Source organism: Perca flavescens, chromosome 7, assembly GCF_004354835.1.
Source record: "Perca flavescens isolate YP-PL-M2 chromosome 7, PFLA_1.0, whole genome shotgun sequence".
In the NCBI taxonomy this organism is placed as follows: domain Eukaryota; kingdom Metazoa; phylum Chordata; class Actinopteri; order Perciformes; family Percidae; genus Perca; species Perca flavescens.
The window spans coordinates 7,058,847-7,071,089 of NC_041337.1; the positions used below are offsets into that span (position 1 = coordinate 7,058,847).

At 40.7% G+C, this 12,243-nt stretch overlaps 1 protein-coding gene across 1 annotated transcript; it reads left to right on the plus strand.

Moving 5' to 3' along the window:
- The first annotated feature begins 11,072 nt into the window (after positions 1-11,072).
- Positions 11,073-12,243, plus strand: LOC114559297 (P2Y purinoceptor 1-like). Its single transcript, XM_028583888.1, has 2 exons — positions 11,073-11,533; positions 11,834-12,243. The coding sequence occupies exons 1-2, from the start codon at positions 11,108-11,110 to the stop codon at positions 12,110-12,112; spliced, it is 705 nt and encodes a 234-aa protein (XP_028439689.1). The 5' UTR covers positions 11,073-11,107; the 3' UTR covers positions 12,113-12,243.

A 12,243-nucleotide genomic window follows, 5' to 3' on the forward strand; every position in this document is an offset into this window, starting at 1 on the left:
TCCTCCATGCTGGTTTGTTGTTGTATGTGGCACTAAAGTCAAGTGACGACGCTATAAAGACCGTTGCCGTGCTTGCGTCACTCCCTTACCCCTCCTACCAGTTCCTATGGCCACTTGGCCAGTGCGAATGCAAATGGTTTTGGGGGAGAGTAGATAGTAGAGCTGTTTAGAAGTGGACTGTTCCTATAGCTACGTTCCTGTAACTACTTGGTCAGAAAGAGGCTATAGAGGGTTTGCCTGCTGTGCTGTTCAAACTTCTTACCTCTAGGGTGCGCACTTGTCCCTCTACATTGCCGGTAAACTTAATAAGACAGCAAGCTCATCAGAGATGGAAGGGGTTTTCAGATTCTTTAATTAAAACTTACCAATTGCAACACCACAATGTCGAAATACTCCACTGAAAGTCCCACTTTCAAAATGTCAAAGTACAGAAGTATTGTCAGCAAAATGTACTTTAGAAACTGTAGTCTAGTATCAAAAGCAGAACGACCCCGTTCAGTGTTATGTCGTATATTGCATGAATGTGCAAGCAGCATTTTAATGTTGTTGAGGTGGAGCTAATTTTGACTATTTTTACATACTGTTTGGTAGTTTAATCTATTAAAACATCTTATATTTAATAAGATATGTTTTAATGGGAAATCTTAACCTGCAAAATTACTGTCAGATGCAGTGGAGTAAGAAGTACAATATTTCCATCTGAAATAAAGTGCAGTACAAGTAGCATAAAATGGAAATACTTGAATGAAGTTACATTCCACCACTAATACTTATACCCGACAAATTTGATTGATGTTTTTCATACAGTCAATAATATTGAAAATAAATATATTTTATGAAACAATAAATGCTGTAATAAAAAAAAAAGTATCTTTCAAAAAGATAACCGGTACAAGATGCTACTTGACTGTTCAGAGGAGCTAACATACTGATGTCAGCCTGTCAAGCAACTTCTCAGTCTGCTCTTTATCGCACATTGTTCTCAATCCACAATGGACCTTTTTCACAGCAGACATTTTGACTTGTCATAGTAGGAAAAGCACAGCTGACATTGATAACCTTAATGACTGCTCAATTCCATCAAGTGTCCCAGTAAGCTATTTCAGTGAGTCAGCATGCACAATACCAGGGCCTCTTCTAAGTGGAATGCACCCATCATTAAAGGTTTTGAATACACCTGTGCTTTTCCTACTATGACATGTCAACATGTCTGCTGTGAAAATGGTCTCTTGACGCGGAATAATAAATCAAGAGTCGGAGTCCAAGATGTACATTTACGGAAGAAATCCTTATTTTCAATAGCACATAATTATTTTATGAATAACATGCTAAATAACTAGTTACTTTGAATTATTTTGCAGATGTGTCTATAACAAACAAGTGAATCACTTAAATTTGAGGGGAAAAAAATGTAAGAGTTGAGTGTGGACACTATCAAAGCAGCCATATAGAAAAGTTGTTATTGGTTTGGTCGCATTTACAAATCATTTGGAGAAATACTATTTAGTATGCAAGTAAAAGATTAAGTATTTCCCAGTACATCGTATCTCAAATGCAGTATGCCAAAAAAATACCAGGATGTCCGACAATGTCTGTTCTTGCAGAATGCAAGCCAACATGTTTTTCTAGCTATTCTGACCCACAATCCTTTGCGCAGCATACGGTATATGAGCAAGAGAGTCAAAGTTCAAGTTATCAAGAAGTAGGATGTCCCAATTGTATGCATGCAACAGTACATACAGTACTTTGTAAGGGCAGCTGCAGTACATACTGAAAGTAAATAGAAAAGTATGCGGTTTGGAACTCAGCCTTAGACAGGGTTCCCCCTGAGCAGTTAGGTGTTCAGTGCCTTGCTCAGCGGCACCTCTGCAGTGCCCAGGAGGGGAACTGGCACCTCTCTAGCTGCCAGTCCACACTGTTTCTTGGTCTGAGCTGGACGTGACCCTGGCAAGCCCAGTCCCCCACGGTTGGAGCTCCCGCTGCCCGGTTGGAGTGGTGGTTAATCTCCCCAGCACGGAGTTTAAAAAGATCCTGTTCTCTTTTAAGCTTGTTGGTGATGCTAAAACTAAGTAAAGCCTGTTGTCACTGTACAGACATTACACAGAAGAAGTAGCAGGTCCAGTAAAAGCTTCAGTACTACAGTGGAAAAATAGTGTAAAAGTCCTGCATTCAAACGTTGACTCAAGTAGTATTAGCAAAATGGTTTCAAATTATCAAAAGTAAGTACTCATGCATTATTACTGATGCATTAATGTCAAAGTAGAATTGTACTGTTCTAGTTGGTTGAGGTGGATCATTGTTATTGCTTTATATACTGTTTAGCAGCTTTATCAGCAATCTTATAGGCATTCCTCTCCAAACATGAGTCCTAACAACCAGTGCCTGAATTGGACCAAAAAAGGTGCCGGTACCCAAATTCAGCAGTTTCATGACATGAATATTGCATGTGTCCTAAATATCTTTGTATTTGTTCATATATCTATCGATGTACAGTATCTTGTAGGGGTGACCCTGAATAGTCGACTATTCAACAATTCAATCTAAAGAGCCTGATTCAACTACCAATCACAGTATAGTCGCTGCAGTGCTCTGAATGTCTGTCTAATTTTTTTTATTGAATTGCTTGCTTTTTTTCCCTATGAATCATGATATATTGCCTACTTTGGTATAAATATTCAGTAAAAACCTATTAATAATACTTTTAATAACAATTAGAAGTAAGGGTACTCATGTGGATAAAAATCAGAAGTGCCGGTACTCAGTGTTGGTGAGTTCTGGCCCATTTCAGGCACTGCTAACAACTTTATTTAGCTCTTCTGCATTATCTCTTCCCCCCACCTCTCTTCTCCCATCTAGCGTTGAGATCATATATCGCAATCGATTGTCTCATGCCACGCAGTTCAAAGTACGTATTACAGCTACGGTAGCCTTCACGCTTCAAAAAGCCGGTCTCTTGCTCTTTTCAATATCCTTTTTTGTTTTCTGGGCCAAGAAGAAGACTCCTGTTACTGAAATTTGGATTATGAATACGCGTGGTCCTCCATGTTTCCTTCTTCAAACTTGCCGGGCCCGGGAAGCTACGATACAAGGCGGAGCAGTTTGTCCTGTATGTCCCTTACCGGCTAACGTATTTCAAGATGGCGCATGAATATGGAGCGTCTACCCCAGTTCATGCAAATGCAAATTTAACATTTCAAGCCAATAGGAGTACTTGGAATTGATGGTGGTGGTAAATATTCATGAAAAAGGACAAGTTTGTGAACGGGCAACACAGATTTTGATAATGAACAACTAAACACATTACACACTGGACCTTTAAAGCGTTAGCATATTTTTTTGTTTTTAAGAAAATAAGTCTTTTAAAGAATCAGTTACTGACTAAAATTATTGTTTTAAATTGTATCATATTTTTAAAGGCCATTCTGTTTTTGTATGTAGAATCTAATAGCTGTCAGAAAAGTGGAGTAAAATTGCTCTCTGAAATGCAATGGATCGGAGGCACAAAGAGTAGAAAATGGAAATACTCAAGTACAAGTACACCTCATACAGTAAGTATTTGACTCTATTAGGGAAGTCTACAGTGCTTGTCAACCAGAGGACGTAATATCCTGTAATTATGCCGTAATCATCTGGCAGCAGGACTGTGACTCCGCTGTAATATATTTTAATCACACTGACATTTTGGATCCACTTCTGAAAACACCTCCGTACTGAATTACTGAGTGTAGCATCTCTGGGGGTGTGAGGACATTGTGGGCAATGATGTTAATCTTTTGACAGCTTCATGGAGATATTGGCGTTTTAATATCATTTTTTGCATCAATAGGATGCAGGACTTTAATTATTTGGGTGTTTAATTTGCTGGATTAGCCAAAAATAGATATTTATATCTGGTTATTTTATCCACAAGCAGTCTCATAATTGAGTATCCAGAAATTGTACAATAACACAATATTTACTGCTGTCTGGATTTAAAGTCACAGAAGATGTTATCCACATGTCCGCTCTTTGGAGCTTTTAAAGCACCAAATGTGATTTTAAATTAAGCCTGCTATAATTCTACAAAACATTTTACCTTTCAGGTGTTAAAATCCTGCTAATGTAGAACAATGCAGATTTTAAAAAGTTCAAATTAAGTAGTTGTACGTCAAATCTGTTTAAGTTTGTCAATTTAAAGTAAAAACAGTGAGTTAGATGGACATGAGGGACTCCAGAGAAGTAGACAACGACATGTTAGTATATACGGTACAGTAGTCAGTCTTGTGTTCATTATATTACTACATCATACATGAATATGATTTTATATTTTTGATCTCAGGGAAAATTTAATGTATTTGGATTTCATATTTTGGAATAGTTTTGATGATCTGTGCTATCATGCAAACTAAGTGCATTTCTCTGAGCAGCTAATCCCTGGTCTTTGTAACTGTCCTTTAGTGCTGCTCAAACGCTCTCTAATTGCAGCCTGTGTGAAACATGTGACCCAGCGACTGCTCTGCTTTTGTGCACGTTAATATTCATCCTGGCCCATGCATACACACTTTTAACCACTGCATTTGGTTTAATTGGTGGACTTTTCGGCCCCAGGGACGTCAACAAGTAAAATCAAAAGCAGAGGTGAAAAGTGTGCTTTTTTAAACTGATCATCGGGGGATTTACTTCCCCTCACCACAGAGGAGGCCAAGCAATTGGTGTGCATGTTGCTGACTATTCACCATGCGGTATCCATGGTACCATGACGAGCCGGTCCAGCTCTCAGTAATCTGTCTCTCTATTTTCAGCACTTACCTAAAACTCAGGTAGGCTGCATTTTAAGCTTTAAAACTCATCACACTGGATCAACCGTGATGATGATGGGAGAAAAAAAAACATGATCACAGCACAGTTTTATTTGTAAAAATGCCTGTGTCGCTGTATGCTCCTTTTAATTAGAAATATGCCAGGATAATGTATTCTCAGTGTTTCCCACAGAATTAGATTCAGAATTAGATTTGCGGTGGTAGCTGACCCGGGGGTTCGGGGGGTCCACATGTGGAAAGAGGTGCAGAATTCTTATATTAATTGTATTGCAAATATTTTTGGCAACTTTGTATAACAGCTGAAATGGACAATCTGCCCACAGTCCCATCATCAAGGCTATAAGGGTGCAGGGCCAGTTACAGCACACAATGTAATCTTTCAACAAACAAAAAAATAAACGTAAATGTTCCTGTATATGTTGTTAACTTGTTGAACACTTGAACTAAATTGAACTAAATTGAAAATAAAATGTTTGCAACTCACCCAATTACCCTAGTCGATATTGACTAGCAGGTAATGTTAACGTTAGGGCTGGGCATCGTTCAGTCAGATACTCAGGATTGGTATCAATCCAAACTTTAAAAATTAACAAAAAAAGAGAAACCTTTTTGCCACAACATGAACATATTATAAATAATAAATAAATAAACAAATTACATTGTGTACAGGCTAATATTGAACTAACTAAAATGCTAAGGAATGTAAAAAAAACAAATGACACAACTGCATAATGACACAAACCTTTAACAATAAACTTGGTGACTGCCCTGTTGTCAACATTTAACTAATGGAGAACTAACGTAAGTGCAAAGGATTGTCATTGAATTGCCTTGTTGCTGAAAGGTGGTGTAGAAGTAAAGTTGCCTTGCCTCATCAGGGCACAGAAACCACTGTTGAGCCTGCTTGTCTCAGAGGAAGTGTAAAACAACAGCACGCGACCACTTTCGGCTCGCCAATAATATAATATCGCAGCAAACGCTGTCTGAGTGAAGTTTTGAAAAACTGTAACCACTCTTGAAACCACTTTATCGGCATTGCCGTGACTCACTGTGACTTCAACAGAACTGAAGAGCCGACGTAGTTTACTCGGTCCGCACTTTTGCACGCGTGTGCGTGCGTGTCGGTCGGAGCGCCGCTCTGTATCAATATGCAGAGAGGACAGATAAACTTGTGCTTACGCGCTCAGATGCTTTTGGAACCGAAATTTGGCACCGAAAGATAAATAATTTTTCGATACTCATAGGCTCCAGGTATTTTTGCGTGCCATAAAAGTATCAACGTTCGGTGCCCAGCCCTGGTTAAAGTGATGGTTCAGAGTAATTTCACCCTAGGCTGCTTTGCACCTTGACCTCGAGCCAAACAACCCCGCATAAGCTTTTTTTCCCGTGTTTTAACATAGGTCGAGTTAGCGTTATCAGATGGTTAGCTTGATGCAGCCGCTAATGGATCCACGTTTGTATCTCGTAAAGTTCAATTCAGTTCAATTTTATTTATAGTATCAAATCATAACAAGAGTTATCTCGAGACACTTTACAGATAGAGTAGGTCTAGACCACACTCTATAATTTACAAAGCCCCAACAATTCTAATAATTCCCCCAAGAGCAAGCAGTGCGACAGTGGCGAGGAAAAACTCCCTATTAGGAAGAAACCTGGGACAGACCCAGGCTCTTGGTAGGCGGTGTCTGACGGGACGGTTGGGGATGTGATGAACAGTGGCGATAATAGTCACATTAATAATGGAACAGTGACTTCAAATGGTAGTCGTAGTAGTTCATGTCATATCAGGGTGCTGCAGGGCGTTACAGGATGTAGCGCGGCCCAGCAGAACAGGGATGGACGTTGCAGGAAGCAGCAGGGTTCAGCACGACGCTAAAGTACCCCACTAATAATGCCCGGAATGATACCAAACGTCTACAGTAGTACAAATAGTTTCTGTACTTATAAAACGAGGCATTAAAAAGTTTGTAACCACACCAGAAGTTTATTTAAATAACACTTGCCTGATGGATACTCCTCTTGGCTGCTACTGCGCAAGATCCTGCACAGAGCACATCATCTATTGCTTTTAAACTGCAGCCGGGATATATCCAACTGTTTGGCATCTTGTCCTATCACCTCACGCTGCAGTAGCTGCTTCTGCTGTTCACTCGCTTCTTGGATCTTCTTCTTCAGTAGTCTTTTCCGGCAATAGATGTTGTGCTCTGTGTGTGATCTCGCGCGGTAGCAACCAAGAGGAGTATCCATCAGGCAAGTGTTATTTAAATATACTTCTGGTGTAGTTAACATTTTTCTAATTCCTCGTTTTATAAGTACAGAAACTATTTGTACTGTGGAACGATGTGACAGTTATCGAGGCATAGTATCGCTTTTTCTTTTAAAGCCAACCCCCCTTTTTCCCCCCGATAACCCTCGCCCTCTAAGCCCGCTTTTGCCGTACAGCCATTACAGATACTGTCAGCGGGGCGGATGGTTAAGTCTATATTAGAGGAGTTGTTTTGGATACTTCCCTATATTTAATACTGTAGGTATTAAAATATTACGGTTCAAATATAATAAATATTGTATTATAACTATTAATAGGTTCAGATGAATTAATTGAGATACTTCCCTATGGTTCTTAGATTATTTTTAAAGAGACACACACACCCCCGCACTGGCGGGTTCTCGCTACAGTGGAAACCCGATGACGAGACAAGAGGCTTTTGATTGACAACCTAGATGTCTCCCGTATGTGAAATACACAGCACACAGAAGATCTTTATAACCACACAATTACAATTGATTACTCACACTCGGACAGCTGCCTCTGCCGTGGTCACAGAGGTTTCCGCTCAGCGGGAGAATCAAAGGTCTGCTGGTCAGGTCGGTCCCCGGGGTTGCTGCAAACCGCACGGTTAAAGAGGAGGCCACCACTTCTCCTTTGGGGGGTTCCCCGCTCACGCAGGCAAGTGGCAAAAAAGAAGAAAAAAGGAAAGAAAGTCTTCTAAAAAAGCGAAAAAAGACTCACAAGGGTTTTTGGGTCACCTTGCTCAAGACGAACACAGGTGGTTTTATTATTATTTTTTTTTTAAAAAGCAAAAAGTTAACAAGCAAACAAAATAAATGGAAAAATGAACAGAGTTCAATCACTCAAAAAATGCTCTAAGACACGAAAACGAGCCCAAGGGAGAGAGCGAGAGCGAGAGAGAGAGCCCGGGGTGCTTTTCAGCAAAGCACCCAATTTTATATGTACATTTCTTGGGGTTCAACCCCCCATCACAGCAAGGTGTGTTTTATCGCATTTGTTTCACCTTACATGGTAATACAGTCTTAAAGCAAGCATCAGGTTGGATATACGTAAAAACCATCTCATATGACGATATTTCCTTTATACATATGCATTTTGCTATCTAACATAGAATCTAACGGCTCAGTTCGACTGCATTGATCAATAGGTCAGAGCCGTAACCTTTTCACCTCTTATGTGCACCCAGAGCCTAACCCCTGTACACAGGGCCCCAACAGCACTTCCTCTTTCCAGCTGTGCAGGTTCAGACAGACAGTTACGCAAAGCAACTTATGCATCTGAAGCCTCTTGCAGACACTTCCTCTTTCCGACTGCAGGGTCAAATGGGCAGCTTCACACCGCAACTCACACTAAAAATTCTCTAAGCATGTTTATAGTAATATCAGTAACACAAAAACTTAGCACGATTATATTTCTAAAGGCACATTAGCACTCATAAACCAAAATCAAAGGCAATATTATAGTCTCAAGAGCAGAAATATATTTTAGCTGTTTTTGGGTTAACTCATGTCAAAAGCAGAAGCACAGTCTCCACTGTTCTTGAGCTGATACATTTCAAAAGCAGAAGTATAGTTTTAGCTGTCTTTTGGATTAATACAAATACATTTCAAAAAGCAAGAAAATAAGTTTTAATTGTTTTGTTTTTTGGATTTTCACATACTCTCGTTCAACAGTACTACTGTAGACGTTTGGTATCATTCCGGGCATTATTAGTGGGGTACTTTACGAGATACAAACGTGGATCCATTAGCGCCTGCACTCCAGATGGACTCCAGCCGTCTTCTCCGTGGGGAAAAAGATATATGTGGGAAAAAGCAACTTCTTCTTCTCTGTGTTAATTAGCAGATCACAAACCAAGTTTAAGGCTCATACTGCCACCTACATTACTGTATTGGAGTGTGTCGAATAAAATTGCATTAATTAATCTGCACGGAGAAGTTATTCAGTCGGGTCTGTTGGGAGAGAGAGAGAGAGAGAGAGAGAGAGAGAGAGAGAGAGAATACAGCAGTTTCTTTTCATGACACAATGACAGTGATAACGTTACCCAGTTCAGCTCACAATATATATTAGTATATATTTTCATTAAAACTTTCCATTTTCAGTCTGTAACGTTGCTCAGAGGTTCCGGTTAATGTTTTTCGATGCAACCAGAGTTTAAAATTAACACAAAGAAAGCAGAAAGTGAGGGACATCGGGGGAACTTCTGGCAGTGCCGGAACTATCCCGTACCCAAACATTCGTCGATAGGGAGTATGAATAAAGTAATATAAATGTTAAAGAATTAGGTTTACATATAAGTGTAACCCTTAACCCTTTTAAAAATAAGTTTAGGTCAAAAAATCGAACTACAGTATACTGTATATCAAGGAACCTCTGTGCATGTGTGTGTCTTTCAAAGATCCCGCATTCGCAAAAGATGTCACACTTTTTTGTACGAGCCTGTACAGCAGCGGGGGCGGGGCAGCCACTTTGGCACTAGATTTCGAAACTTTTCAGACCCCTTAGCAACTTTTTTTTTCCTTCAAAAAAGCACTAACAACAGTTATAGAGCCTTTATGTATAAAACTCTGGAGCGTGAGGTCTTTCTCTCTTGCGGCCGCCACAGTCACTTCTGACTGAGGAGCAGCGGTGAGCCTGCGGGCCATGCAAGGTGCTGGACCACTACGTGACGCGCCCGTAGGCTCGTTAGACATCTCCCCCTGGCCCTGATTGGTGCCTCTGAACAGGGAGCTGTGGATCTTTGCAAATCGCACTACAGGCTGTAGGTGGTGCCAGAGGAGCTGAATTTTATTTTAAACTGACTGACTGTTGTTTGTGCATATGCACCAAACAAGAGTTTGGAGTATTCAGCCTTCTTGGAGACCTTGAGTGGAGTCCTGCATGGGGCTCCAGTGGGGGACTCCATAGTTCTGCTGGGGGACTTCAACACGCACGTGGGCAATGATGGAGACACATGGAGAGGCGTGATTGGGAGGAACGGCCTCCCTGATCTAAACCAGAGACAATCACACAAATCACTTTCGTAGAAATAATGGCAGCAGTTAAACCAAATTTTGTCACTGATTTACAAAAAAAACTAACTTTTACAAGACGTTAAGAGGATACAGGACCGGACCAACCCGATTTACAAATCCAGCAGCAGGCCAATGACCGAGGACGAAGCTACACCCGGGGCTTCACCATGGGCTTCACCGCTCTTGTTATGCGAAAGATAGATAGATAGAGCTCAGATAACCCGCGGGTTGGTGGATTTTGTTCCCTCTCTTGATGCACCTTGACAGTGCCACTGTATGTAAGGGAATGTTAAAAACTATACAGAACGAGCTTCTGGCCTGTATGTTGTCTGTATAATAATCAACCAAGTCCAGACAAGTGAAGTGAAGACAGAGCTCAGTCTCATCTACAGCAAGGAAGAGTTCAAAGCCCTCCGTGGTGCTGTGGAGCTATTCCAGCTGTTTATGGAAAATAATCTTGAAGGTCTTTTCCAAAACTGTCACTCTCATGAAAGTTGTCATAACCACACCCATGACCACGGCTAAAGCTGAGAGGTCCTTCTCAACCTTGAAAAGAATAAAAACTTTTCTCAGCAACACCATGACCCAGGAGAAGCTGAATGCACTGGCCATGCTGTCCATGGAAAAGAGACTTGTTACTGAGAAATTTGCTGGCCAGAAGGAAAGGAGAGCAAAATGTATGTTCAAGTAGTTAACGTGCTTTTTGGTAGTGGCTGGGAGGATAGAGTTAAAAAGAACTCAGTCAGAGTCACTATCTTCTTATGTTTGTAACTTGAATCTTGGATCGTATTGTCTCGCTCTTCTTAAATACATAATTGTTTAAATAAAGTAGTGCTGGTTGTTTTGTATATGTATCACCAGCTGCCATCGTCTGCAGCTCTGTGATCTCACCACAAGGCTTGAAAGCGGAAGTCTTTTTTTGAACAAATAGTAGTTCCCATTATCTTTCACATCTCATAAGCCAGATCACCCACAGAGGAACTCATTTCTTTTCAGAAGACAGAATGAATAAATCCTCCTGTACTCGCGTCAGCTTTGACTTTGAACACAGATTCTTGCCTCCTGTCTTCATCTTAGTCTTCATCATCGGTCTGCTAGCTAATGGATGGGGATTGAAGTCTTTGCTGCAGAATTGGAAGAAACTGGGTATCGTTAATGTGTTTGTTCTCAACCTCGGACTTGCTGATATTCTTTACCTGCTCACACTCCCCTTTTTGGTGGTGTACTACTTTATGAAGAGCAAGTGGATCTTTGGAGACACATTCTGCAAGATAACACGATTCTGCTTCAACCTGAATTTATATGGCAGCATTGGGTTCCTTACATGTATAAGCATGTACAGGTACCTGGTTATTGTCCATCCAGTGAGAGTGATGGGAAGAATAACTGTCACTCACTCTGTGGGGATCTCAGTCATGGTTTGGTTCTTGGTGAGCGTTCAAAGTCTTCCAGACATGTTCTACAGCAAAACATTTGGAAACAAGCCTGGGAAATGTTATGATACTACCCATAAGATATATGTGGATGATTACATTAAATACAGTCTTGGATGGACATTCACTGGGTTTTGTATCCCATTGCTCATCACACTGGGCTGCTATGCACATGTGATTGTCGTTCTCTGCCGCACAAATACCACTCACATGGTACTGAAGCAGAGAAGCTTGAAGTTGTTGTTCATCGTGATTCTTCTCTTCTCTGTTTGTTACATCCCCTATCATGTACTGAAGAACCTCAACCTCTGGTCCAGAGTTCTGCAAAAACAGAAGATATGCCCTGAATGGTCTAATGGAGTCTACATTGCTCATCAGATAAGTCGTGGCCTTGTGTGTCTGAACAGTGCTCTCAACCCTCTGGTTTACCTCCATGGAAATGAAGATATTCCTGCTCAGCTCAGACAGCTGCTCCAGCAAGCTCGTCGGATGTCCAGCCGGTTGTTTCTGTCAAACTCCAGCTCTGTGCCTGTGGCTCAAACTGCAGATGAAGTTCAACAAGAGTTAGGATTTTAACATGAACTGTTATAGTAATAAATCTATAGCTATCATCACAACTAGTAATGTGAATTGATTATAGAAGTGTTGAAATTAATCAAATAATCGATGCATCGAATCGTGGACATGGACGATGCTGAATCGATAAT